Source organism: Theropithecus gelada, chromosome 2 (genome assembly GCF_003255815.1).
Source record: "Theropithecus gelada isolate Dixy chromosome 2, Tgel_1.0, whole genome shotgun sequence".
In the NCBI taxonomy this organism is placed as follows: Eukaryota; Metazoa; Chordata; class Mammalia; order Primates; family Cercopithecidae; genus Theropithecus; species Theropithecus gelada.
Genome location: NC_037669.1, coordinates 44,199,672 through 44,227,225, shown reverse-complemented (window position 1 = coordinate 44,227,225; position 27,554 = coordinate 44,199,672). Strand labels below are relative to the sequence as shown.

General features: G+C 40.9%; 1 protein-coding gene across 9 annotated transcripts in view; it reads right to left on the bottom strand.

The window, feature by feature from the left end:
• The window catches only part of KALRN (kalirin RhoGEF kinase), a 638,197-nt gene that overhangs the window by 403,340 nt on the left and 207,303 nt on the right, over positions 1-27,554 (bottom strand). For all 9 annotated transcript variants that reach the window (XM_025374819.1, XM_025374820.1, XM_025374821.1 and 6 more), the window contains exons 7-8: positions 3,847-4,038; positions 16-147 (exon numbers count right to left, since the gene is read on the bottom strand). In XM_025374819.1, coding sequence (XP_025230604.1) covers positions 16-147; positions 3,847-4,038 — 324 coding nt within the window. The remainder of the gene's footprint in view (positions 1-15; positions 148-3,846; positions 4,039-27,554) is intronic.

Genomic DNA, 27,554 nt, shown 5'->3' with positions numbered 1-27,554 from the left:
CTGTTCCATTCTCACCTCTGTGTAGGCTTGGGTCACCTGCTCATACAAGGTCTGGTGGTGGTGGATTGCCAGCTCTAGGTCCTGCATCTCGGACGGCAGACCACCTTCGCTGCACATCTTGCACCAGGCGTCCACTCCCGACAGGAACTGGAAGGAGACGTGGGGTGGGTCAGTGGGGGAGCACTGGGGGTAGGGAGTTGGGTGGATTATGGAGAGAGCGTCAGATACCTTGGGAAAAAACATCAGGACTTCTGAAAGCCTTCAGAGACCACTGTAGAGGGTAGAGTTTTTTAATTCTACAAATACTAACTCCTGGTAAGAAATCGGACCCAGGTACCCATTTAGGAAGTATAGTCTCCACAAAATTGACTATTATGAAACTGTAGGGGGCAGGTGAATCACCAGATGTTCAACAGGTTATAGCTACACACTAACTGTAATGTCCAGGTATGGAAACAGCTCACCACATTCCACGGATACATTAGAGCTTCTTGCCCCATGCACACTCACAGGCATATGTGAGGGGCTGTGTGTAACATAGGGAGATGTTCCACATCTGTGCTTTATAGTGTGTACATCCAGTTGTGAAGACAAGCAAAAAACACCTCACGCAGACCACCAGGAACCCAGGGAACTTGCAGAGGCCATCCCATATGGGATGCAGACTGCCCTCAACAGGTCTCCCACTGACCCACTGTTGGGTCAGTCCCCTGAAGGGTGGAAACGAGAGAGGCAGTCTAGGGGGACAGGCTGTGCTATACCTACTGCATCACGGGTTGTGATATATAGACATAGATCTTTGACAGACATCAAATTATTTTAAAATTAAAATTAACAGCTGTGGAAGACTATGGGTCTTCATGCACAAAGGGTAAGCTAACTGAAATCACTCCAATTTATTGGGTGGAAAAATGCACCTTGAAAATGCAAATAATTCACCCAACAGTCTGGAATTGTTCTGTCTGTGATTCCTCTCGCCTGGATGCATAGCTCCATTTAAATTAATTGCCTAAATACCTTTTAATCCCATTGCCAAGAACAGCCCATATGAGGACAATAAAGAGCTGCCTAAATAAATGCATGGAAAAAAATAGCCTTGAGTCATTTTTTTCCCCAGTTAAAAAGAAGCATGGTTTATGAGTGTCCCTGAAGGACTAGTAATACCTACAGAAATTGCATTAAAAAATAGATACAAATAAAATTGCTTCTGATCCAAACCAGTCCAAATCAGGAAACATGAAATAAATGTGCACTTCTCCAGTTTTCTCAGTTCTGGCACTGCAATCGTTTGCATTCTAGTTTTGTTGTCACTGTCAGCTTTCAGTCCCCGGCCTGTTGATTGTTGTGGTTGACTTTTCATTCTGTACATTTTGTAACACATTAGACCATTTCTTAGCAATATTGGAAGAGTGCCAGGTGCCATCCAGTATCACATCATATAATATGTACATGCTGAAATCTCAGAAGTTTCTTTGCTCCACCAATAACTACTTTACAAATGACCCTAGGAGCCACTTGACATTCTTGTGTCAATCATGGGGGGAGTACTGCTTCAAGGCTCTTGGGATTTCTCTGCAATATTCTAACAGGTGGCCTGTAGCATATCCCACAAAATGATCACCTCAAGGATATAATGCCAGAGAGACAAAGAGAGAAGCAGGGGGTCTTCCTTACCAATCTGGGCAAACCTTGAATAAAGTATGAAAGTGATACGGTTGAAGAGAGAACAGGAAATTGGACATCAATATTCTCATGGCCCTAAGAATGAACCAGTCACTATCAGTCACTACCACCAACAACCTTAACAACAGCGACAAAAAGATATGGCCACATCCCTCTCAAAGTATAGGGTTGGGCTTGACACAAGTATTATTTCAGTCTTTGGGAAGTTCTCAGGTGGAGGAAATAAAAAGATACCAGGATAGTACGTGGTGCAAATACCCATAGTAGTAATGTCCACTGTTTAGTAAGCACACGAGGCACCTTACACATTCCATCTCTCATGTTGTATCTTTAGCACAGCCCTTTAGCACATAAATAGCCCTGTGCTATTTATGATTAGCTCCACATTATGGAAGAGGAAACAAGCTCAGAATGGTGACATGACTTGTCTAAGGGTAAATGAATGGTGGAGCTGGGATCAGAATCCATGTGTCTTGCCTCAAAGTCTAGACTCTTAATTATGCTATGTTGCCTTCCACACTAGAGAGGGTAACAGAGGGAGAGATTTAAGGTATGACCAGGTGTCTGACTCTCCTTGGCCTATGTTACCCAAATGTAATGCAAAGAAAGAAATGTAGAGGTTAAGACCACAGGCCTAGTGTTAAACACACCTGAGTTGATAGCCTATCTACTCATAGATTGTGCGATTTTAGCAGTGGTATGTTAGTAAATGTTTAACAACCAGCATATATATGTACGTGTGTATATGACTATATATTACATATATACAGGTAAGTGCATTTACAAATTCTACTGATATAAAGAATGTATAACACATCATTTACAGAGAACAACATATACAATGCTCTGTATTGTATATTTAATGTAGCCAGTTAATTCTCACAGGATGCTTTTGACCTATGGTTGCAACTGACAAACATTTGTAGTTTTGACACACATGCTAGTTGATATTTTCATTATGCTAAGGAGTGAGACAAAGGTGAAAAACACCTGAATACTACGCCAGAACATCACTTGTTCATCAAGGATGTCAGTGACTTCTTTGCTGAACCAAGTAACAGTTTTTGAATATTGGAAGAATATTTCCTTGATTTTTGTGTGTTATTCACAATGTAACAGGTATACACAGGACACATTTTTAAGTTTAGTCTGCATTTTCAAACACTTTCTCCCTCATTTTCTTTAGACTCTAGGCAACAATAAAGCAATGAATTAATCCCTGGTTTATAGCATCTGATAATTTCTATAATATGAAACTCCTACCATGGTGTATTTTAAGCTACCAGTGTGACATCACCAACATGGAGTTGGGAAGAGTAATCCATACATAGCACACAATTGTATGGTATTTTCGCCACAGGAAAACATAAATGCATAAAAATGATTTCAAGAACATAGGTAATAACAACAGGTTGTAAAATAATCAGCAAGTGATGAGTTTTGAGCATTTATTAACTTCGCTTTTAACATAACATATTTAATTATAAACCTACATAATTAAGCAATAGCTAGAATGTCATAACCAGCTCACAAAATTCCTGAAAATTTAACAACTGTCTCTCTATGAGCTGGTTCAATACAGGCTCCAACACATCGTGGAATCTTAGGCAGGTCAATCAATTAATGTCTCTGAGCTTCAGTATTCCTCTTTGTAAAATGGGTTATCATGTAACTGGCCAATGCCTGGCCACTTAGTAAGTACGAGTAATTATTATCTTGACCCATTATATTATTATTATATTACCATTATCCATAGCAAATGCTTCATGTAAAATTAGTTTCCCCCTGCTCTCAGCACCTCAATGATCACTTTACATTCACCCCTTTGATCTGTGTTCTGAGAATGCACACTACGCGGACAGCCCACACATGCACACGTGCATACACAACCACTACCAAGCAAAATGTAAAAAGGCTCTGGGTACCCTCTTGTTTGTATGACAAGCAAAGTCACCAAGAGTTACCAAAGTTTCTTTGTGCACACAGGGGCCATGAATGTGGTCGAACATAGGTTAATGTTGCAATGACTCCGCAGGGTCTTCAGTGTTTCAAAAAGACAGGTGGAGCACTCTATAGAGAGTGTGTGTGCTCCGCTCCAGCCCTTCCCTATCCATCCCCAACCCCTCCCACCAACAGCAGTTGCTGCAGGATTCTGGGCCTTACCTGTTCAGCCTTCTGGTGGAACACAGCAGACATGGCGAGGATGGTGCTGCGTTCATCCAGGGCAGCGGCGAAGCTCTTCCACTCCTGGTCCAGCTGGGTAGAGATCTGCTTGATTTGTTGTGAGGCATAGTGGCCGGCCTCGGAGAGGCGGGAAGCCACGGACATGATGCGGTTGATGTTGACGTAGGCGTTCTAGAAAGCAAAGGGGAGTGCTCAGTGGGGCAGGCTCAAAAGACATCCACTGGGCACTCTTGTGGGGCACACTTTTGGGGTAGGGAGCTGCCCAAAACAAAAGTCTGAGAGAGGCTGGTACAGGCCATACTAGTGTATTTGTTTTTGGCCCAAGGGAAATCTTTTTCTACAATTCAATTTCAGTAGATAGCAGGGACCTCTCATTGTGGGGAACCAGCATAGATTTTGTGCCAACTATTAATGCACTTTAATGCAGTCACTTGTCACTTTACATAGACTGCTTTATGTAATCCTCACAACCATCTTATGAGGTCATTCCCAGGGATGGCACATAACTCTCAAGAGCGCTCTTTGGAAGTGGTGGCTCAGACGAGGGCACAAGCTAAAGGAGGCAGAGACATCTCTCTTGTTCAGGGGAGAGCTGTACCCAGGACACTATTGCCATCTACACACAACAAACAGGGCAGAAGTACTCATCAAAGAGGGCAAAGGAGACACGGTAATTCCACATCTTCCTATCACCTAGCAAAATGTCCCCACCTTCCTCCTACCTCCTTCAGCCCTGCCAAAAGAGCTGAGGCACTGGTCATCAAACAGGGTTTAAAGAAAGACAGCATTTGAAGCCACACACTTTTCCATGCTAATAATAAGGTCTGTGAAGCCCTTTCTTAACCCTGCTTGATTTAGGAAGATTTCCCCACCTGACCCCAAAAGGCATCTGTGGGTACCCCAAAAGGCATCAAGGAGGGGCTCTCTTGGCCCATTGTCTCCTGTCATCTTGTGTTTTGTTTACATTCATTCTCATCTTTGCTTGCTAATTAAAAATTCATGAACATGTATGCTGTTTCCTATTAGGTCACTGAAAAATGCTCCAGGAAGGAACAAGACAAAAGAAAAACCTCACAAACCTAAGACAGTAGTGATTATGGCTATTTTTAACTGCTATCTCCTATTAGTTATCTGAGGTGTCAAAACAATCGGGTAAGGTTGTGGCATCCACAGGGAGCTTTTCCAAATCACACAATATGTCTGCATAAAGGAGGACCAGGGAGGCAGATTATTCACACGCCTTCATTCTTTGTTACAAATCTTCTCAAATGATTATACATATTCTGCAGTAACAGCATTTTCTCTAGGTTCTATCAACTCAGGTGTAGTTCATTAATACTGAGTAGCTTTAATGAAGGTTCTTCATTTTCCTCTCTCATGGTCCCCATTCGTCTTAGCTGTCCCTGACTTCTAAGCACTCCGTCCCAAACCTGGGCCAGGTTGGTAGGGTCTCTCTTAATTTAAAATGTCTCTATGGAAGTTTAAAAAGTTAAGTGAAGAACTTCTACACAAATCTACCCTGATGTCTAATGACCCCTATGTGTCATCTCTTTTATTAGTCTGTCCTGAGACCTTTCTGACATAGTGCATTTCCCTAAGAGAACTAGGATATTACTGATTCTTGTTATGGGAAATAACTATCCCTCAAAGTTGTAGGAACCATTTGCAGCCTTGTTTTCTGAGTTAGGACACAAATTCTACTGAAAATTAAACTCTATTTATAGAACTGACAGAAAAACCACTCTGCACTTAAAAATAGAAAGGAAGAAGGAGGAAGGGAAAGCACACACTGATTTTGACAGTTTTATCTTCTTTTTTAAAAACTCAAGAGCCAGACAGTTTTATCTTCTATGGGAAGAATAGTATGGGAAGTCCCTCAAATCTCCTGCTCATGTCATTGTCTTACTTTGGGTTCTCCCCAAAGCAGACCTTGAGACAATTATTTGGGAGACAGAGTTTACTTGGGCATGGCCCCAGGAAGCATAGTGAAAGGGAGGGGAAGTCAACAAGGAAAGGGAGGGAAATGAATAAAGGATATGTTAAGTTATATGAGCAACTGGGGTTCAATCCCTGTTGAGACCTTTTGAGAAACCATAAAACATACCTCTGAGCTGTCCCACTGAGGGGTGAGGAATCGGGGTTACTGATAGCACTAAGTCCCATTGATCTTTGGTTGAAGGTCCTTCCTGGGGTAAGTTCCTGGCATTCCTATCCGAACCCACAAACAGACCAAGCACACTTCTGAGGTCAGAGAGTGATCACCGCAGATAAATGCAGGAAGTGGTCAGTCTGTACGAGAATCACCTGCCGATGACCCCCAGGGCAGACTGAGGCCATATGGCTGGGACACTGACAGGGTCTGATAGAGCTGTCCTCCCAAACTGGATTCAAATCCTGGAATCCATGCCCCTGCCCCCTTACCCAGATCTATCTAGGTTGTTGGGTTTTCCTGTCCTGGAGAAAGGCCTTGTGTACTCTGGCCAGATGGAATGCAAGAAAAGCAGTAAGAGCAAGTCATTACCCTGTCCCCAGATATATCCTATAGACACCCAGCCCTTTGTCATCACTGCCTATTACATTCTTCTCCCTCCCAAGGCACACAGGGAGGCATATTTCTGCTTACTTTTGGGAAGAACTTTCTAGCTATTAGAGGTGTCCAACTGTGGCTGCCTCTGTAGACTCTTAACACCTTGTCACTCATTCAAATATTTATGGAGAGCGGGCCAGGCTCTGTGTTGGGGGCTGTAGGAGATCAAAGAGGAATAAGATAGGATTCCTGCCCATCCACCCCCTGCCCACAGGGGCTCACAGCTGAGGCTTAAGACAAGTCCTCAAATAACTGTAATTTAAGGCAAAATGAAGCAAGTGCTTCCACAGAGGTAGAAACGACTCTCTGTGGGGATTCAGAGGGAAGGGATCTGAACCACTGGCAGGGCTGTCGGGAAGAGGCTCCCCGCATGAAAGAGGGTGGGGAGGCTGGCAGTCCTCCATGGTCCCCTTCAACCTCTAAGCCTGTGATCATAGATTAAAACTGAAAGCAAATAAACAACCAAAAAAAAGACCACAGCTTACAGTTCACATTCTAGAGTAGCACAGTAAATGCTTTTTTTGTTTCATTATCAGCAGGCAGAGAAATGTCTTGCTAAAACTAATAAATAATTATGCCTCACAAAAGAAGTAGAGGCAGTATCCCTCATAATAGAGGGATAAACATAATGTTGACTTATGAATTGGCTCATTGTTCTTTCCTATAGCCCCTTTTCAGAATATCAAATGCTTCAGGCAAGTCACATTGCCCAAGTTCATCATCTTCTTCTTCATTTTCCTTTGCCCCAGAACCTGAGAGAAATGGGCAGATAGATTCTAAACTGCAGTTGTCCCTGGGTACAAGGATAGCCACACAACAAATGAGAAGGGAGTAATGGCAAGGAAGGCCTCCAATGACTTAAAAGAAAAGAATGAGGTTAAAGAGCTGGATTAGGAGTCTGAATAAATAGCAGTGCTTACTCATTAAGCATAAACAACATTTCATGGCCTTTGGTCAATCCATTTGTGTGGTTCTTTTGGGTGACTGTTTATGCCCTTATTAGGAACACTTGGGAGTTATGTTTGTCCTTGGGACATGGCCAAGAGGAATGGATATTTTGGCTCTTTACAGCCTTCCCATTTCCTACCAGCTGCCCCCTCCACTCTCTTCCATCTGCCTGGCTCTCCCATTCTTCCCTGCCAGCCTTCAATGCCTTTCCATCTGTAGAGCTGCCCATTAGTCAAGGGCATTAAAGTCACTGGGCCAGGAATCAAGAGCCACGAGCTTTGGTCCCAGCTCTGGTATTCACTTGAGATGTCACTTGACTTCTCTGTGCCTCAGTTTCCTCATCTGTGAGGGAGTTGACCTAATGATCTCAGACATTCCATTTCTGAGTAAGTAATGTCAGTTCCAGGAGACCAGGAGCATAGTGCTGCCTACTCCAGAGGTACACGTATTCCAGGCCTGCTGTCCATGTCTCAGCAGGCTGAGATGCTGGCTCTGCTCACTGCCCAGTAGTGTGAGGACCAAGGCTGGAGCTGGACCCCCTGAGTCCTTCAGCTTCCAGGTGACCAATGGCCAGAGGCCCTTCTCCCCTTCTCCTCTTTAGCCCCTTCCCCTCAGCTGAGATGCTCAGACTAACCAGCTTCCCTGGCCAGAAGATAATAACTTGACTAATAATTCTAGCTTGATATGTGTCTTCTTAAATCCTTACCTCAAAACTGATTTATTAAATTTAAACTGCCCTATATATGCAGTCTGTTGTTATTAAATTATTATCATTATCCAAAGTATGGCACAGCCCAAGGTATAGACACAATCTACCCTGCAGAAGGCAATGCACCTGCAGCATGGTCTGTTGCATCATCTACCCCATCTTACCTCCCCCTAAAGCCTCTCCTCCTCACGAACAAGAAAAATAACTAAATTCCAACAAAATCTCAATAACTTAAAAACCATGTATATTGACACCCCGCCCTCACTTTTGTTACCCACAAAATTCTTTTTTTAATTCCTGCAGTCATTAACGGGAGATCACAGGATGGAGAGCCCCTTCTTCTGAGGCCTTGTCCCCTGCTGTGATTAACTGAAATCGGTGGAGCAGAGTCCTTGTCCTGAAAGAACGGCTTGGCAGAATCTTGATCAAAGTTTTCAGCCCCGCCAAAAGGGCTCCCACTTCCAACCTGATTCCTGGCTTACGCCTACTGGCTACAAAAAACAAGATAATGATAGCTTTCCATTAAAAACCTTAGCTAAATATTCTCTTTGTGACTTCTTATGTGGTATACTGAAAGAGATACTGGTCATTCTAGAAATAATCAGTTGATGCAAGTTATCATTTTGGTAACCTTAACCTATGTGTCAGGGGCTGATTATAAGAGAAGATCATTGCCAAGAGAAGGTATTCTTTGAATCCCATTCATTTCACTCCTAAAAGCAGAGGGGAACTTTACACTCCTGTGGTCACAGGTCCCCACTCTGAATTAGACACAATCTCTGTGGATAACATAAAGCATCCAGCCAGATGCCTGGCACAGAACCAATAGTGCAAAGAATGTCATATCTTTTCCCTCATTCAGTTCCAGGAGACTGGCATTAGCTCCCCACGTTAAGTGCATACCAAATCAAAGTATTAGTAAAAAGTACAACAAAAAGAAAAATCTATCAACGATTCCAACAAGAGGCAAAATAAGTGAAGTCTCATTGTCTTTCACAGAGAGCACAACACAAGGTTCCCACTATTCCCTACTACAGCTGTTAATGCTGCCCTAGCCACTTACCAGGCTATGCCCTACATGCCACAAACCCTCTGCTGCAGACGCTCTTCCCCTAGGAGTTAAAGGTCTGGAGCTCAGAATTGTCTATAAGTTTTTCCTTGACCCAGAGAGATCAGAGGATTCAGAATCAGCCCATAAGGTGCTTTCTGAGCCATGTTATTTCAATACAATGTCCTTCCATACCTTAAGTTGGAAAAATAAAGCTTTTATCTCTTGAGATAGTCTTCTTGGGGTGCCTCCACCACCTTGGCATGTGATAGTCAAATCCAGAACACTCAGAAGTTGGGCCATCTTGTCCTCATACAAGGAAACAGATTCTTCTCCTTATTGCAAACTGTGTTACAAAAGGTGACAGAAGCCTCCTCCCCATGCTGGGTGTTGGGGTTCTTCACTTTGTGGTCTATGGGCAACGTGACTTGTCTTCAGCAGGAGAAAGACAGAGTGGGCTCATCAAAGAGTTGTTTCATCTCTGCAAGGAACAAGTCCTGAGCACAGGGTTCTCAATTCCTTTCCAGTTAAAGGGGCTACAGCTTTTTAATCATTATTATGAAAATGAAAGGTGTGATCTGCCTGTCAGATCAACACAGGAGGCAAGGTATAACCACCACTTAGGGGACACTTTCCCTGAGGGGCTCTGTCCTCTCAACAAGCTCTTGAGACCTTGACTCTCCAAATCCAAAAGTCAAGGGAGGGAGGCCAGGCAAACAACCAGCTGAGAGCCAAGGTACTCAGCAAAATAATTCAGGTCAAATGAAAATCAAATGCTCAATCAAAAAGCTACTACAAAATATAAACAGTATTGCCTCAGCTGAGAAAACATTATACACACCAGGGAAGCACAACCAAATACTACCAGTTATTGAATGCTTCTTCTTCTTATTATTATTATTATTTTGAGACAGAGTCTCGCTCTGTTGCCCAGGCTGGGGTACAGTAGCATGATCTTGGCTTATTGCAACCTCCGCCTCCCGGATTCAAGCAATTCTCCTGCCTCAGCCTCTCGAGTAGCTGGGATTACAGGCACATATCACCACGCCCGGCTAATTTTTTGTATATTTAGTAGAGACGGGGTTTCGCCATGTTGGCCAGGCTGGTCTCGAACTCCTGACCTCAAGTGATCCGCCTGCCTTGGCCTCCCAAAGTGCTGGAATTACAGGTGTGAACCACTGCGCCTGGCCTGAATACTTATTTTGTACCAAATTTACATGATGGTGGGAACTTTTCTTTAGGGTCTTTTTCTCATCTCTGTTATGTATAGAAAAGTTAAAAAAAAATAATTTTGGTATATATATTTTTTATATATATAATTTATATATAATACAAATGATCAGGGAGAAAAGGGTTATTAAAACTATACAGAGGAGACTCTCCCTCCCCACTGAAGTTAATAATCAGAATATCAGATGTCAAAATACCTGATGGAGCTAGGGAATTTATGTTCAACCTCCTACTTTTATCAATTCACTCTTTTTATTGAGGTGCAAAGGTTGTTGTTTGTAGTTTATTTCTTCCCTACTATAAATAATGCTAGGGATTTATTGGTATTTTTAACTTTAATAGATTTGGTGTTTTAAATTTCCTTTTTCTTATAGATGGATTCTAGTCATGTTGCCAAGGCTGAACTCTAACTCCTGCACTCAAGCAATCCTCTCTCCTAGCCTCCCAAACTACTGGGATTACAGGTATTTGGTATTTTTAATTTTAATTTAAAAAATTATTTTAATATATCTTTAATATATTTAGCTGGGTTGTACTCCATCAGAGCTGAAATTACTCAAATGTCCCCACCTCTTTTGACTTCAGCAAAAAAATATATTTTTTTAGTGAAGCACAATTTACACATAGTAGAATAAACAGGTTTTAATGAAATGACCAAAACTGCTTTTCTCAGGAAAAGAATGAAAAACACTTTATTTAAAGTTTTTAGAAGCCAAGTTCATGCAACAAACTCATTTTACAGTTAGGAAATAAAAAAAGGAACCGAGCCATTGCTTGTATCTACCTAATGTGTGATATACCAGTCAAGCAACATGTTCAAAGAAAGAGGAAGAATGAGACTAGAACCCCGGCATCTTGATTTCCTCTCTACATGGCCCCTCTGCTTATTGCTCCCTTTTTCTTGTGCCCTGCAGCTTATATTAACGTAAATTTTTATTTTCTCAATCTCAAAGCCATGAATAATAGTAATTGGAGATTTTCCAATACAGTTTTCAGAGACCTTGTGAGTAACATTGAGTATCAGTAAGAAAATAAAGAGATTGTGTCAAAGCAATGGAAAAAGCTCAGCCTCATCTCCTTTCTCCAGCTTAATAACACCGTATGTATTACTTACATCTTTGCCAGTACAAAACTCACTTTGGGTCCTAAAGCTGTTAAATCATTAGTTTATGATTAATTAGTTTCACATTACCATGTAAACCTGCTGATCCCACCTCGAAACATATGGACACTGGGATAGTAACATCTGGAATAAGAACTGCCCATGCTTGAAACTATACTACAATAGCTATGAGATATGATGAGCTCTAAAGGAAACTTCCACCTTCTGCCTCCCGTGAACCACAGGGTGCCCTCTGGGGGGCCAAATGGGGCAGCTGATTGATGACTATCTGATCAGGTCTGGCCAAACAGGAGGTCAAACCATGTGGAGGCCATCTGTCACTGCTGGATGGAGAGAGAAAAGGAACAGGAATAGCGCCGGTGCTCAGCAAAGATAACACTGGCTCATGAGTCCTGTCCCTCTGGCCTGGCTTGCCGTAGCAATGTTTCCTCCAGCAATTGCTTTACAAACCATTAAGCAGTCATGAAAACAAGCGCCTGGCCATATGTCCAAAGGCCACAGGAAACCCAGGAACAGCTTTCAGAAAAAAGACAGGCCGGGCGTGGTGGCTCATGCCTGTAATCCCAGCACTTTGAGAGGCTGAGGCGGGCAGATCACGAGGTCAGGAGATAGAGACCATCCTGGCTATCACAGTGAAACTCCGTCTCTACTAAAAATACAAAAAAAAAAAAAAAAAAAAAAAAAAAAGTTAACCGGACGTGGAGGTGGGTACCTGTAGTTCCAGCTACTCGGGAGGCTGAGGCAGGAGAACGGCGTGAACCTGGGAGGCGGAGCTTGCAGTGAGCCACACGCCACTACGCTCCAGCCTGGGAGACAGAGCGAGACTCAGTCTCAAAAAAAAAAAAGAAAAAAAGAAAAGAAAAGAAAAAAGAGAAGCTCCTCTCTCTCTCAGCTCTGAATAAACCTCCTTGGGCAGGGTAAATGTTTTTGTATGAGACATCGTTGCAAAATTGAAATGGTAGGGAAGGATGGGTACAGCTGGAATCAGATTCAGGGGACACCCAGTGAGGCAAGTGATTAGGAAAAATGGAGCTTTTCTGGGTTAGGATGTAGTAACTTTAGGCTACCTTTAAGGTTGAAATTAGAGCCTCTAGGACTTCCGGGAAATGTATTTATCAGCATTTTATCCCCAACCGCCGCCCCGACCCCCTCCACCATTTTTTAAATAGGGTCTGGCTACTCAGAGCTTGATCAGAGGCACCAGCTGCACCTAGCAGCTGGTTAGAAATGCAGTATTTCAGGCCCTTCCCCAACTTTCTGAATCAGAATCTGCATTTTAACAAGATTGTCCCAGGTGATAGGTATGCACATTAATGTTTGAGAATCTCTGTAGTTAGGAATTCTGAGGAGCTTTCCCGAACAATAACTATTTCTTCTAGCATGCCTAATCTTAACAACAATAGTTGAACATTTGCAAATATAACATCATGCCAAATGTTGTGCCTAAAATGCACACCTTTTACCATTTCACCCTTACGCCATCCCTGATAAAGGCACTATCATTATCCCCTGTTTACAGATGAGGTGGTAAGGCTCTGAGAAATTTGAATAACCTGCCTAGGATCACAGTACTAAGAAGGAAGTACACAGAGCTACAGTTAGCACCTACTGCCCCAGCTGTTTTACTTTGCTGTAAATGCAACAGCTGGGCACTTCCCTCTCCCTTGAGGGAAGACGATGAGAAATTTCTACTGAAGATCTAAAACTCATAGCCCAGAGAAAAAGGTCCTCTGGAGAGAGAACTCAATACGCATGTTTTCATCTCTGAAGCTTTCCCATCGGGCCCTTGATGTGCTCTTGGATTTTCCAGAATAGCCTAGCTCCGGAATGAGCAGGAGCCTGGTAGGTGGAATTCTCTTGCCCCCTCCTGCCTTGGAGCAATAATCTCTACCTGTAAATCCGAAGCCGCTGCCCTGAGGAACAGGTCGTTGTCTCCACAGAACCGCGAGAAAGTTCAGGATTCAGGCAACTCTTTGCTTTCATCAGTATCTTGCCTTATAGCTGGAATCTTAAATATGTCATCCTACATGTTTATTCATCCATTCATTAATTCAACAATACAAGACATTGTGCAAGCCAGGTACAAGACAGACAAAATTCCTATGCTCTCAGAGCTTACCTTTTAGTAGAAGAGTCAGACAATAAATTAATAAACATTTACTATATGTTTATTTCAGTGTTACATAAAATATGCCTGGGAAAAGGCATATTTTATGATGGGGCTGGAGAGTGCTACATAAGATAGAGAAGCCGGGACAGCGTGACCCCTGAGCTCAGCCCTGAATGAAGTAAGAGGGTGAGCCATGTGGCTATCTGCAGGAAGAGGAGCAGCAGGGTCTAAGGCCATGAGGCAGGAATGTCTTTGGTGGGTCAAGAAACAGCAAGAATCCCAGGATGACCGGGACAAATTAATAAGTTGTAGTGGCTGAGATGTGAAAGGTAAGTGGGGTTCAGTCTATTGGAGCCCAGTAAGCCATGGTAAGGGACTTCAGCTTTCATCATGAGAAGGACATGAAGACATGAAGGTATTTTAAGCAGAGGAGTGGCACGATGTAACGGACCTCACATTTAGGCAGGATCACTCCGGCCAAGGGTTGAGAATGGACTGCTGGGGAGCAAAGGTGAAGGCAGAGAGACCAGGTAGGAGCTACTGCAGCAGTCCAGGCAGGAGCTGATGTCAGCTTGGATCAGGGGGGTAGCCATGGAGGCAGCAATAAGAGGCCAGACTCTGAATATATTTTGAGAGTAGAGCTGAAAGGGCTGCGGAAGACAGTCCTTTATTTCCAGGCCTCTGGTTGCATAAGGAACTATGACTTCTGCTTTTTGTACTGCTCCCTTCCTATCTGCCCATCTGGTCCTGATCTCTCACACCTCTTCAGTTTCCTGACTTGCAAACATCTCACCTGTAATGTCTGCAATCAGTCTCTGTCCTTCATCTGGTACTCCTAGCTGGCTACCATGCTGTCCCCAAATGGCACTGTCACTGCTTATTATCGACACTTCACATTTGTGTTCTGCTTTACAGTTCAAGACTTCTCATGTACATATCTCATCTGACATACTAGGTTTCACAGACCATTTCATGCCTTTCACTCAACTCCAGAAGACCGCAAAGAAAGGCATAAATCAGCTTTGGCTGAATTTCAGACAAATTAACTGCTTAGCAACTGCAGACCTGACGGAGAACAAGTAGTGGCCGTAGATGAGTATGTGTAAGTGGGTGGGCCAACTGAGCTACAGGGCTCATGGGGCAAACACCAAGAGGACACAGCAAATAGCCTGGGTTAAGGAACATGCTGACAAAGGACCTCAGAAAGCAGTGGACGGAAGCCAGAAAAGAATGTCCCAGGATTGTGGGTAGAGAACTAGGAGTGAGGGAGAAAAGGAGGGAAATCTGGGCTCTGAAGGGGATAAGCAATAAAGAGAGATGGTTGAGCCAGGCAGTGCCAACCATGAATCAGAAATCTGAGTCATCAGCCAAGCCCTGCTGGTCAGCTCAGAGGAGCCTTGCAGAAGAGACCCAGGCCATGTGTGCACTAGAGCAATACTGAGAAGGCTGCCTAAGACAAGGAGCTTCCCTGTGCTTCCTGTTCGAATAGGAACCAATCCCCAAACATGGCTGAATAGAGATGGGGGGTAAAAGCAAATGGGACATCTGGAAAGGTTGGGGTGGAGAACAAGGAGTAGGGAGTAAAACACAGGCACTCTTTCTCCCTGAAGACTCTTGACGTCAGAGAAATGTCCTCATCTTCTCCTGTAGTTTAGATACTTGACGCTCCCAACCTCATGTTGATATTTGATCTCCAACGTTGGAGGTAGGGCCTAGTGGGACTTGTTTGGGTCAGGGGACAGATCCCTTATGAATGGCTCCTCCTCAAGGTAATGAGTGTGTTCTCACTCTATTAGTTCCCACAAAAGCTGGTTGTTAAAAGACCCTGGGCTGGGCGTGGTGGCTCACATCTGTAATTCCAACACCTTGGGAGGCCAAGGTGGATCACTTGAGTCCAGGAGTTTGAGACCAACTTGGGCAACATAGTGAGACCCTGTATCTACAGAAAATTAAAAAATTAGCCAGCATGGTGGCACACACCTGTAGTCCCAGCTACTTGAGAGGCTGAAGCAGGAGGATTGCTTGAACCCTGGAGGTTGAGGCTGCAGTGAGCCACGATCCTGCCACTGCCTGCCAGCCTGGGAGACAGAGATAGACCCTATCTTCTCTCATGCCATGTGACCTCTACATGCCAATGCGTTTCATCTTCCAGTATGAGTGGAAGAAATCTAAGGCCCTCACCAGAGGCAGATGCTGGCACCATGCTTCTTGTGTGACCTGCAGAACTGTGAGCCAGATAAATCTCTTTTCTTTATAAATTACCCAGACTCAGGTATTCTCTTATAGCAACACAAATGAACTGACACCCTCTAAGTCCACAGGCTAATTATTTGGTAACTTTAGAGTCTGACCTCAGGGCTAATGTCCATTGGCTTATTTTCTTCACCCTGGACCGGTAGTGATTTTCAACTTGGTTCTCAGCCTGGTACAGATTTCCTGAGTCACCACAGTACGGTTAAATCAGAATCTAGAGTGGAACCTATACGTGGTATTTTTGGCATTTTTAAAAAGCTTCCCAGGTGACTCTAGTGGGCAGTCAGAGTGCTGGACTGCTGCCTTAGAGACATGCACTAGCTTCACCAGAGATGAGTTCAAAGCACACTGCTCTCTCCTTTGGGTCCAGTTTAATGCTGACAGTGGTGCCAAGGGCAAGGGTCATAAGTGAATCCTGAGCAGATCAGAAAATAAATTGTAATGCTCCTACTGAGTCAGAAGAAAAGGGAAATTCCACCCACCAGGCTGTCTGTGGAGATACACACACTGTATCCTGTTCAACTTGATCGATAAGAACAGGTCTGGCTGGGTATACATGCAGTACTTTGTAATCACAGGTCCCCTAAAGGCCTGCCTTAGGAACCCCAGTGTTAACAGCAACCACTGGATCATGTTTATTTTTGTCAGGGAGTGGGGGTTTGCTTTTTAGTGGCTTTGCTTCTGTCTTTAGGATGAGAATCCCAGAAACAAAGATGTTTGGGATCAGTGGAACTTGAAAGATCACGCAGTCTGGTAGTTCCTGGATGTTAGTGTGTATCACCTGGGGACACTGTAAGCATGTCCATCCCTGAAGAAAATCAGTGCTCTCATTCACCTTCTAGGTGGTGGTTGTTCAGCTTCTGCTGGAGCCGTGCCTTATTGGGCTCCCTCAAAACTAACGGCCCTACCTTCCTAGTTCTGCATCCCTGATGCTCAAATAGTGTTCAGGGTTGGTGACAGACACTGTGACATTCTTTTTTTTTTTTTTTTTTTTTTTTTGAGACGGAGTTTCGCTCTATCGCCCAGGCTGGAGTGCAGTGGCCAGATCTCAGCTCACTACAAGCTCTGCCTCCCGGGTTCACGCCATTCTCCTGCCTCAGCCTCCCGAGTAGCTGGGACTACAGGCGCCCGCCACCTTGCCCGGCTAGTTTTTTTTTTGTACTTTTTAGTAGAGATGGGGTTTCACCATATTAACCAGGATGGTCTCGATCTCCTGACCTCGTGATCCGCCCGTCTCGGCCTCCCAAAGTGCTGGGATTACAGGCTTGAGCCACCGCGCCCGGCCCACTGTGACATTCTTAACATCATCATTCACTCAACAAGTATTTATTTAGGCACCTACTAACTGCCAGGCATTGTTATAGTTCCTGCAGATACAGCTGTGAATAAAACAGATAAAGCTCTGCCTCTAGGAGTTTATATTCTAGTGGGCAAAATTCTGTTTGTGTTAGGTACATGAATTTGGGAATGACTAACAAGCTCCTTGAAGACAGTTTTGTGTCTCATGAATCTTGTTGTTCTCAGTGTTTAGTAAACGACACAGACAGCAAAAGTTTGTTGAATGGACAAATGAGTGAATACCGAGTGGTACACACAGATCCTCCTACTTCAGCTTCCCTAACACCACCAGGGTTGGTGTCCACACTCTGTCATGGGCATTCCCTAATGTTTAGGAGGGTTATATCTTCAAGCAAGTAAAGACCACTTACAAAACACTCACTCTTCAGTTGTCTTATCTTCTTTTTTTTCAATATACCATACAATTTGTCCATTTAAAGTGTATAATTCAGGCCAGGCGCGGTGGCTCCTGCCTGTAATCCCAGCACTTTGGGAGACCAAAGGAGGTGGATCATCTGAGGTCAGGAGTTCAGACCCACCTGGCCAACATGGCGAAAGCCCGTCTCTACTAAAAATACAAAAATTAGCCGGGCGTGGTGGTGTGTGCCTGTAATCCCAGCTACTCAGGAGGCTGAGGCAGGAGAATTGCTTGAACCCAGGAGGCAGAGGTTGCAGTGAGCTGAGATCGCCCCACTGCACTCCAGCCTGCGCAAGAGTGAAATTCTGTCTCAATGAAATGAAATGAAATAAAATAAAATAAAAAGTGTATAATTCAATGGTTTTTAGTATATTATTTAGTATACAGATATGTACAACCAACACCACAATCAATTTTAGAGCACTTTCATTGTCTCAAAAATAAACTCTGTACCTATTAGATATAACTCTCTTATACCCCTTCCATTCTAACTCTAAGCAAAAACCAATCTACTTTCTATCTCTAAAGATTTGCCTATTATGGACTTTTCAAATAAATGAAACCACATAATACGTGGTATTTGGTTCCCAGCTTCTTTCACCTAGCAAAATGTTTTCAAGGTACATCCATGTTGTAACACATATTAGCACGTCATTCCTTTTTATGGCCAAATAAATATAATTCCATTATATGAAGATACTACGTTTTGTCTATCCATTCATCAGTTTATAGAAACTTGGGTAGTTTCCACCTATTGGTTATTATAAATAATGTTGCTGCAAACATTTGTGTACAATGTATGGACATTTTATGTAGACATATGTTTTCATATCTCTTGAGTATATACGTAAGAATTGAATTACTAGGTCATATGGCAAGTCTATGCTTAACTATTTGAGGAACTGTCAGACTGTATTCCAAAGTAGTTATACCATTTTACACTCCTCCAGCCATGTATGAGCATTCTGACTTCTCCACATCCTCTTTTTTTTTTTTTTTTTTTTTTTTTGGTGAGACGGAGTCTTGCTCTGTTGCAAGAGCCTTCCGCTGGAGCCGTGCCTTATTGGGCTCCCTCAAAACTAAAGGCCCTACCTTCCTAGTTCTGCATCCTTGATGCTCAAATAGTGTTCAGGGTGACATGCTTAACATCATCATTCACTCAACAAGTATTTATTTAGGCACCTACTAACTGCCAGGCATTGTTATAGTTCCTGCAGATACAGCTGTGAATAAAACAGATAAAGCTCTGCCTCTAGGAATTTATATTCTAGTGGGCAAAATTCTGTTTGCGTTAGGTACATGAATTTGGGAATGACTAAATTTCAAGCTCCTTGAAGACAGTTTTGTGTCTTATGAATCTTGTTGTTCTCAGTGTTTAGTAAACGACACAGACAGCAAAAGTTTGTTGAATGGACAAATGAGTGAATACCGAGTGGTACACATATTCCTGGAGTGCAGAGTGGTGCAATCTCGGCTCACTGCAACCTCTGCCTCCTGAGTTCAAGTGATTCTCCTGCTTCACCCTCCCCAGTAGCTGGGACTACAGGCGTGTGCCACCATACCCAGTTAGTTTTTTGTGTATTTTTAGTAGAGACCAGGTTTCACCATGTTGGCCAGGCTGGTCTCGAACTTCTGAACTCTGGGGATCCGCCCGACTCAGCCTCCCAAAGTGCTAGGACTGCAGGCGTGAGTCACCACACCTGGCCAGAGTTTTGATTATAACCATTCTAGTGCATTCTAGTGGGTAAGAAGTAGTATCTCATTGTGGTTTTGATTTATATTTCCCTGATAACTAATTATATCAAGCATATTTTCATGTGCTTATTGACCATTTGTATATATTATTGAAGAAATATCTATTTAAATCCTTTGAACATTTTTAATTATCTTTTTATTATTGTGTTGTAAGAGTTCTATATAGATTGCAGATATAACTCCCTTATCGGATAAGTGATTTGCAAATATTTTCTCCCATTTTGTGGTTTGTCTTTTCATTTCTTCACTGTTGTTTTTGATGCACAAATTTTTTATTTTGATGATGTCCAACTTATCCATTTTTAATTTAGTGTAAGGTAAGGGTCCAACATCATTCTTTTGCTTATGACTATCCAGTTGTCCCAGCACCATTTGTTGAAAAGACAATTCTTTCCCCATGAAATGACATTGGCACTCTTGTCCAAAATATGTTGACCACAGACACATGGGTTTATTTATGAACTCATAATTCTATTCCAATGATCTATATGACTATCCTTATGCCAGTATCACATTCTCTTAATTACTTTTGCTTTGTGTTAGGTTTTGAAATTTCATAGTATAAGTCTTCCAACTTTGTTCTCTTTCAACATTGTTTTGGCTATTCTGCATCTCCTAAAATTCCACATGAATTTGAGAATCAGTTTATCAATTTCTACAAAGAATCCAGTTGGGATTCTGATAGAGATATACTGGATTTATAGATCAAGGATTTGAGGAGTATTGCCATCCTAACAATATTAAGTCTTCTAATCAATGAACATGAGCTTTTTTTTCATTTATTTGTATCTTCAATTTCTTTCAACAATGCTTTATAGTTTTCAGAGTATAAGTTTTACGCTTTTTTAATTAAATTTATTCCCAAGCATTTTATTCTTTTTTATGCTATTATAAATGGAATTGTTTTCTTATTTCCATGTTCAAATGGCATATTTTAAATGCATGGAAATACAATTAATTTTTGTTTATTCATTTTGTATCCTGTAACCTTGTTGAACTAATTTACTAGCTCTAATAGTTTTTTACTGAATGTTTTGGGATTTTTCATATACATGGTTGTGTCATCTGAAAATATAGTTTTACTTCTTTCCAATCTGGATGACTTCTTTTTCCTGAATAATTGCCCTGAATAGACCCTCCAATATTGAATGGAAGTGGCAAGAGTGTCCTTGTCTTGTTCTTGATCTTAAGTGGGGAAGTATCATGTATACTATTAAGTATAACATTAGCTGTGAATTTTTGTAGATGCCCTTTATCAGGTTGAGGAAGTTATCTTCTATTCCTAGTTTGTTGAGTATTTTTATTATGAATAAGTGTTGGATTTTGTCAAATGCTTTTTCTGGGTCTACTGAGATGACCACACGATTTTTGGGTTTTTTTTCCTACTGAAGTTAAACCAAACTCACAGTTCTGGGATGACCCCCACTTGGTCATGGTGTGTAATTCTTTCTGTATGTTCCTGGATTTTGTTTTTGTTTGTTTCAGAGATGGGGTCTGCTCTGTCCCCAGGCTGGAATGCAATGACACGATTATAACTCATTGCAGCCATAAAACTCCTGGAGTCAAACAACTATTTTGCCTCAGCCTCACAAGTAGCTGGGACTATATGTGAGCACCACCATGTCTGGCTAATTGGATTTGGTTTGATAGTATTTTGTTGGAAATTTTTGCATCCATATTTATAAGAGATATTGGTCTGTAGTCTTCTTATGTGACAGATTTATCTGGTTTTGGTATCAAGGTAATACTGGCCTCTTAAGCTGGGATGTGTTCCCTCATCTTTTTTTTTTTTTTTTTTTAACATAAGCTTACAAAAAATGAGTACTAATTCTTCTTTAAATGTTTGGTAGAATTCAGTGATGAAGCATCTGGGCCTGGGCTTTTCTTTGAGAATATCTCTTTGATTATTAATTCAATCTCTTCACTTGCTATAGGTCTATTCAGATTATCTATTTCTTTTTGAATCAGTATCAGTTGTTACTATCTTTCTATGAATCTGTCCATTTCATTTATTATCTAATTTATTGGCTTGCAATTATTTATAGCATCTCTTTATAATACTTTCTGTTTCTGTAAGGTAAGTAATAATATCCCCTCTTTCATTTCTGAGTCTAGTAATTTTTTTCATTGGTTGTTCTAGCTAAAGGTTTATAAATCTGGTTGACCTTTTCAATAAACCAGCTTTTGATTTCATTACATTTCTCTATTGTTTTCCTTATCTCTAGTTAATTTCTACTCTAATCTTTATTATTTCCTTTCTTCTGCTTGCTTTAGGTTTCATTTGCTCTTCTTTTTCCAGTGTTTTAAAGCAGAAGTTTAGGTTACTGAGAACTTTTTTTAGCTTTTTAAATATAGGCATTACAACTATATGTTCCCTCTAAGCACAACTTTAGCTGTATCATGTAAGTTATGGTATGATGTACAAAAATTTCATTCATTTAAAATTATTTTCCAATTCTCCTTTTTATCTCTTCTTTAGCTATTGGATATTCAGGAAGATGTCATTTAATTTCCACATATTCATGTATTTCTGAAATTCTTTCTGTTACCGATTTATAATTTCATTCCATTGTGGTGGGGTAAATATCTGGCATTATTTCTATCCTTTTTTATTTCATGAGGTTTGTTTTTTGGCCTAGCATATGGTCTATTATGGACAATGTTTCATGCCCTGGAGAAGATTGTATAGTCTGCTATTGTTGGATGGAGTGTTCTATAGATGTCTGTTGGTTCAATTTGGCTTATAGTCTTCTGTTTCTTTGATTAGGTATTCTATTTCCTTCTGCTCATTTGTTCCATCCATTATTAAAAGGGGGTATTGAAGTCTCCAGTTAAAACACTTGAATTATATATTTCTTCCTTCATTTCTGTCAGTTTTTGCTTTGTGTATTTTGGTACTTTTTTGTTAGGTGTATATATGCTTATAGTTGTTATATCTTCCTGATAGAGTGACGTTCTTCTCCTTTTAAAAGTTGCTCTTTATCTTTAGTAACTTTTTGTTGTTCTTTTAAGATGCACTTAAGAGTCTGTTATTAATATAGTCACTTGACTATTCTTGTGATTGCTGTTTGCATAATACATCTTTTTCTATCATTTTACTTTCCATCTATTTATATCTTTGAATCCAAAATGTGCCTCCTGTATACAGCAGTTAGATTGGGTCTTAAATGTTTTTTGACAGTGCTACTAACTGGATCTTGGTTTTTAAATCCAGTCTGACGATTTCTACCTTTGATTGGATTATTGAATCCTTTCACATTTAATGTCATTATTAATAGAGTTTATGTCTGCCATTTGACTTTTTTTCTATACGTTATATGTCTTTTTTTATAGTTCTGTTACTCCAGTACTGCTTTTTTTGCATAAGTGAATATTTTGTAGTGTAGCATCTTAATATCTTTACTGATTGATTTTTTTTCACTATACTTTGGGAGTTATTTTCCTAGCAATTGTTCTAGGGCTTAGCATATATACCTTAACTTATCAGAATCAGCTTCTGCTGTATGTTAACTTAATTCCAGTGAGACATAAAAATGTTACTCGTACAGAGCTTTATCCCCTTTCCTCACATTTTGTCATATTTTATACATATTACATTTATAAATGTTACAAACCAAACATTGGATTGTTATAAGTATCACTTTCTGTAATTTTATGTCTTTTATAGAAGCTGAGACAGAAAAGGAGGATTACTATATGTTTATAGCTTTTTTCATATTAGTCTTATTTATCACTTCTGAATCGCCGCCGTATTCGTTCCTGTGGATTGAAGTTATCATCTGGAGTAATTTCCTTAGCCTAATACAAATTTGCTCCTACCAACCTCCTTTGTGCTATCACTGGAAAACATATTACATTTTTATGTTATAGGCCCAACAATACATTATGTACACACTATTTTATGATTGCTTTTGAAATCAATTAAGAGAAAAAAGGAGAAGAAATGTGTGCTTATGCTGTCTTTTATAGCCACATAATTACCTTTATCAGTGCTCTTTGTCTTTTAGTGTAGATTCAGATTACCATCAAGGGTCACTTGCTTTTAGCTTGAAGAACTTCCTTTATTATTTCTTATAAGGTGCATCTGCTAGAAACAAATTTTCCCAGTTTTTGTTTATCTCAGAATAGTTTTATTTCACCTTGATTTTTGAATGATAGTTTTGTTGGATATAGTATTTTTCGTTAACAGTTGTTTCCTTTGAGCACTTTTTAATATGCTGTCCTACTTCCTTTGGACTTCCATTGTTTCTGATGAGAAATCAGCTTTTAATCTTATTGAGGTTCCTTTGTAACAGAGAAGTCATTTTTCTCTTGCTATTTTCAAGGTTTTCCTTGTCTTTGGCTTTCAGTATTTTGCCATAATGTGTCTGCTTGTGGATCTTGTTGAATTTACCCTACTTGGAGTTTCTTGAGCATCCTGGTCATAAATATTTTAAAATAAATTTCAAAAGATTTCAGCCACTATCTCATCTAATAATTTTTTCTGTTTCTTCCTGTTTCTCCTCTCCTTATGGTACTGCCATTATGCATAGCAGTTGGTGCACTTAATGGTGTCTCATGTTTTTCTGAAGCCCTGTACATTTGTCCTCATTCTTTTTTCTCTCTGTTCTTCATATTGCATAATTTCTATTAGTTTATCTTCAAGATTGTTAATTCTATTTTTTTCTTGCCAGTTCAAATCTACATTGAGCCTCTCTAAAACATTTTTGTCTCAGTTATTGTATTTTTCAGCTCCATATTTCCTTTTTTTAAAAAAAAAAAAAGCCTCTCAGCCTGAGCAACATGGCAAAATCCCATATCTACAAAAAATAGAAAAATTAGCTAGGCCTGGTGGCATGCACCTGTAGTCTTAGCTACTCAGGTGGCTGAGGTAGGAGGACTGCTTGAGCCTGGGAGATTGAGGCAGCAGTCAGCCATGATTGTCCCACTGCACTTCAGCCTGGGTAATAGAGCAAGACCCTATTTCAAAATAAATAATAATACTAATGATAATGTCTTTATCTTTACTGATATTCTGTGTTTGATGGGGACATTGTAATTATGCTTTCATTTAAATCTTCAACCATGGTTTGTTTTTTGAACATATCTATAATAGCAACTTTAAAGTCTTTGTAAAATTTGACATCTGGTTGCTCTCACAGGTGATTTCTGTTGACTGTTTTTTATTTTTTTCTAGTGCATATTTTGAATCCTTTTTTTTTTTTTCCTGGTCATACTTTCCTGTTTCTTTGCATGTGTCATAATCTTTTTTGTTGAAAATTGGACATTTTAGGCCATATCGGAGCAACTCTGGGTACTGGTCTCCCACTTCTTTTGGAGCTTGTTGTTGTTATTTGCTTATTTGTTTAGTGACTGACTGGATTATTGTAGTGAAGTCTATTCCCACTCCCCCACACTTCTACAGTAAGTAGCCTCCAATGTTGCTCCCGGGGGCAGTACAGCATTGGATAGGCTCACAGGCACCCTGCAATGACAGTGGCTTTGGCAGTGCTCTGATTTTCTTTCCCTGATCAAACCCAGCTGGTACCAGATCTTGTACCAGATCTCATTTTTCCCTGGTGCTGTCAATGGAATTTAATTCTATTAATTGCAAGCTGATTGCTCTCTTGTTTTCAACAACGTACTGGGGCATAAGTGGTTCCACAGACATAAGCAATTAAATTTGGGTCTCTTTGAAGAGACAGTTCCTGAAGTCAATGCTTGAAATTTTTTCTGGCCCCAGATCTCTTTCCCTGATTCTCTCTGGCAAACTAACCTGCCTGAAATGCGGCCTATGTCACCAATGAATCTACCAATCGTCTCCTAATTTCCTTTCACCATAACCTCCCTAAGATCATTTTTGGAAGTGGCTTGAACTTTTCCATCCTCTGTTGCACATGAAGTCAGTTCCTTTGGGGAAAGATTTGGAGTTCTCTTTTTACAGTTTGTTTCTACCCCAAGCAAAATCTCTGAGCTGCAGCTCTGGAGCTGGGGTTAGGGACAATGGCGGGCTTTCCTGAAGCCCAGCCCACTTTAGGAGCTGAATGCTCAGTAGAATGAGATGAATAGCCTCAGGTCTCCTTGGCTTACCTCTCCCAACATGGAAATTCTGCCTAAGGGTGATTGGGGCCCTGGCAAACATTGCACAGCCACTGTTCTAAGAACGAGGGCTGGGTAGAAGGGAGTCTCCACCTCTGGGCCACATTTACCCAGAACTTGGCGTCAGCAACAGGTAGTTTGGGGCAGGATAAGAAATGTCCCACCTGGGAAGATACTCCTTCAACTAGAAACTAGGGTGGAGGGGAAAGGAACCCTGTGTTCTTGGTGGAAGCTTTGTGGAGTAGTTTCAAACTTACTGAGTTAGGAGGGGAAAGAAGAGAGTGGGTCTCAGTTCAAATACCACAGGCTCACAGTTCTTACTGAATTTTAGTGTATGTTCTTGAATAAATGTTTTTCAGTTGCTGTATGCATTTTGGACCATTTCCAGAGACTTTAAATGCTTGTTTTAAAATTTTTCACTGGTTTCAATGGAACTAGTTTCAATGGATAACAGGTTTACAGAGTTCTTCACACTGTCATGGTGGAAGTGAACTGTCTTTCGGAACTTGTAATGTTTTCTTTTAGAAAGTGACTATTTAATACATATAGATCTTCATAGAAAAACAGTTTTCTGATTTAACGTGCATATAAATCACTTGGGGAACTTCTTTACAATCCTGGGATCCTACTCCAAGAGATTATGATTTTCCAGAACTAGGGTGATAGTCAAAAAGAAATCTGCATGTTTAGCAAGCAGCCTATGTGATTCTTTGAGAAAAAAATATACTAAAAAGACTAATGCTTACTACATAAGATTGAACTCTTCTTCTTCATTTTTTTAAAAACAAGTTCTATGTCTACTAAGGGGTTTTGCAGTTATGGTAGCGTAAACACTGGCTACTTAAACATTACAACTGTGTGTGTGTGTGTGTTGTGTTTACATCAAATCTAGAAATTCTGTCATTCTAAAAAGTGCTGCCTGTCTGGAGATGGGAAGTGCCACAGAATCACGGTTTAGGGCTGCCAAGAATCGAAGATGACAGAGGGCCCAAGGGCAAGGTTTCTCAGATTAGGGTTGGGAGATTAGAGTTGGGAAACCACCTGCCTGCCTCAGACTCTTGATTTTTCTCGTACCAGATCTGATTTTTCCTTGGTGTTGTCATTTGTAACCTTCCCTCAAAACAAAGAGAGAACACTGTAGTTTTTTTCTGCAACTGGTCTGATTTGCACACCATCAAGTGGCAATATGTGCCTTTGGCAAGCGAATTAATGGGATTAAAACAGCTATCAAGCATGCTGCAGCAGAAAGATTCCCCCGCCCAGCCGCACATTGTTATCACTACGGTGAATCCTCACAGTCATAATAGAAAATGAATATCATTTCATATTTTAAAATTCTAGACAGAAGCCATTAGCAATTTATTTTTCCCAAAGAACCAGCTAATTAAAATTGTAAATAAGATTGTGCTATGTTTGCATGTACTCCTGCGAGTCTCATGAAGAACCAGAGCATAGATAGCTAGATGACTGTTCTGTGCATATTACCACCCAACTTCCCTTCCATCTGCCCATACTCCCATCAGAGTAGAGGGCCACACTCAGGGGAAAGAAAATTTATGCAAAAGGCTTCCACAGCAGAAGGCAGAATTTAAAAAGAGGGAGACCCCAGAGAGCTCAGGAAAGCTGGGTGTCTGAGGCACTGTAAGAAGCAACAGAATATTTTCCTACTGGGTTTAGTAGGTGAGTTGTTGTTATTATTATCATTATTAATTGAAGATCAAAAGAACTGGATTTCCAAGTGGGAAATTCAAAAACACATGTTATGACAAAAAATCTAAAAATCAACCAATTTTAACTTTTTTTCATTTTATTTATATACTATATTTAGTAGGGTATCACTCCCACACTCTTGGTATGTTAACAATTGATGGCCTCTCCTGGTACCAATTCATAGATAAAATTTAGAAAATTTCTGATTTTTCTTCTGTGATTTAATAATATGCAATTATTTCTTTGTATTACAGATTGAACTGCAGAGCCCCAAAATTTATATGTTGAAGCTCTAACACCCAAGTACGATAAAAAGTGATCGCATGTAGAGACAGGGTGTTTAAAGAGGTAATTAAGTTAAAATGAGGCCATTAGGGTGG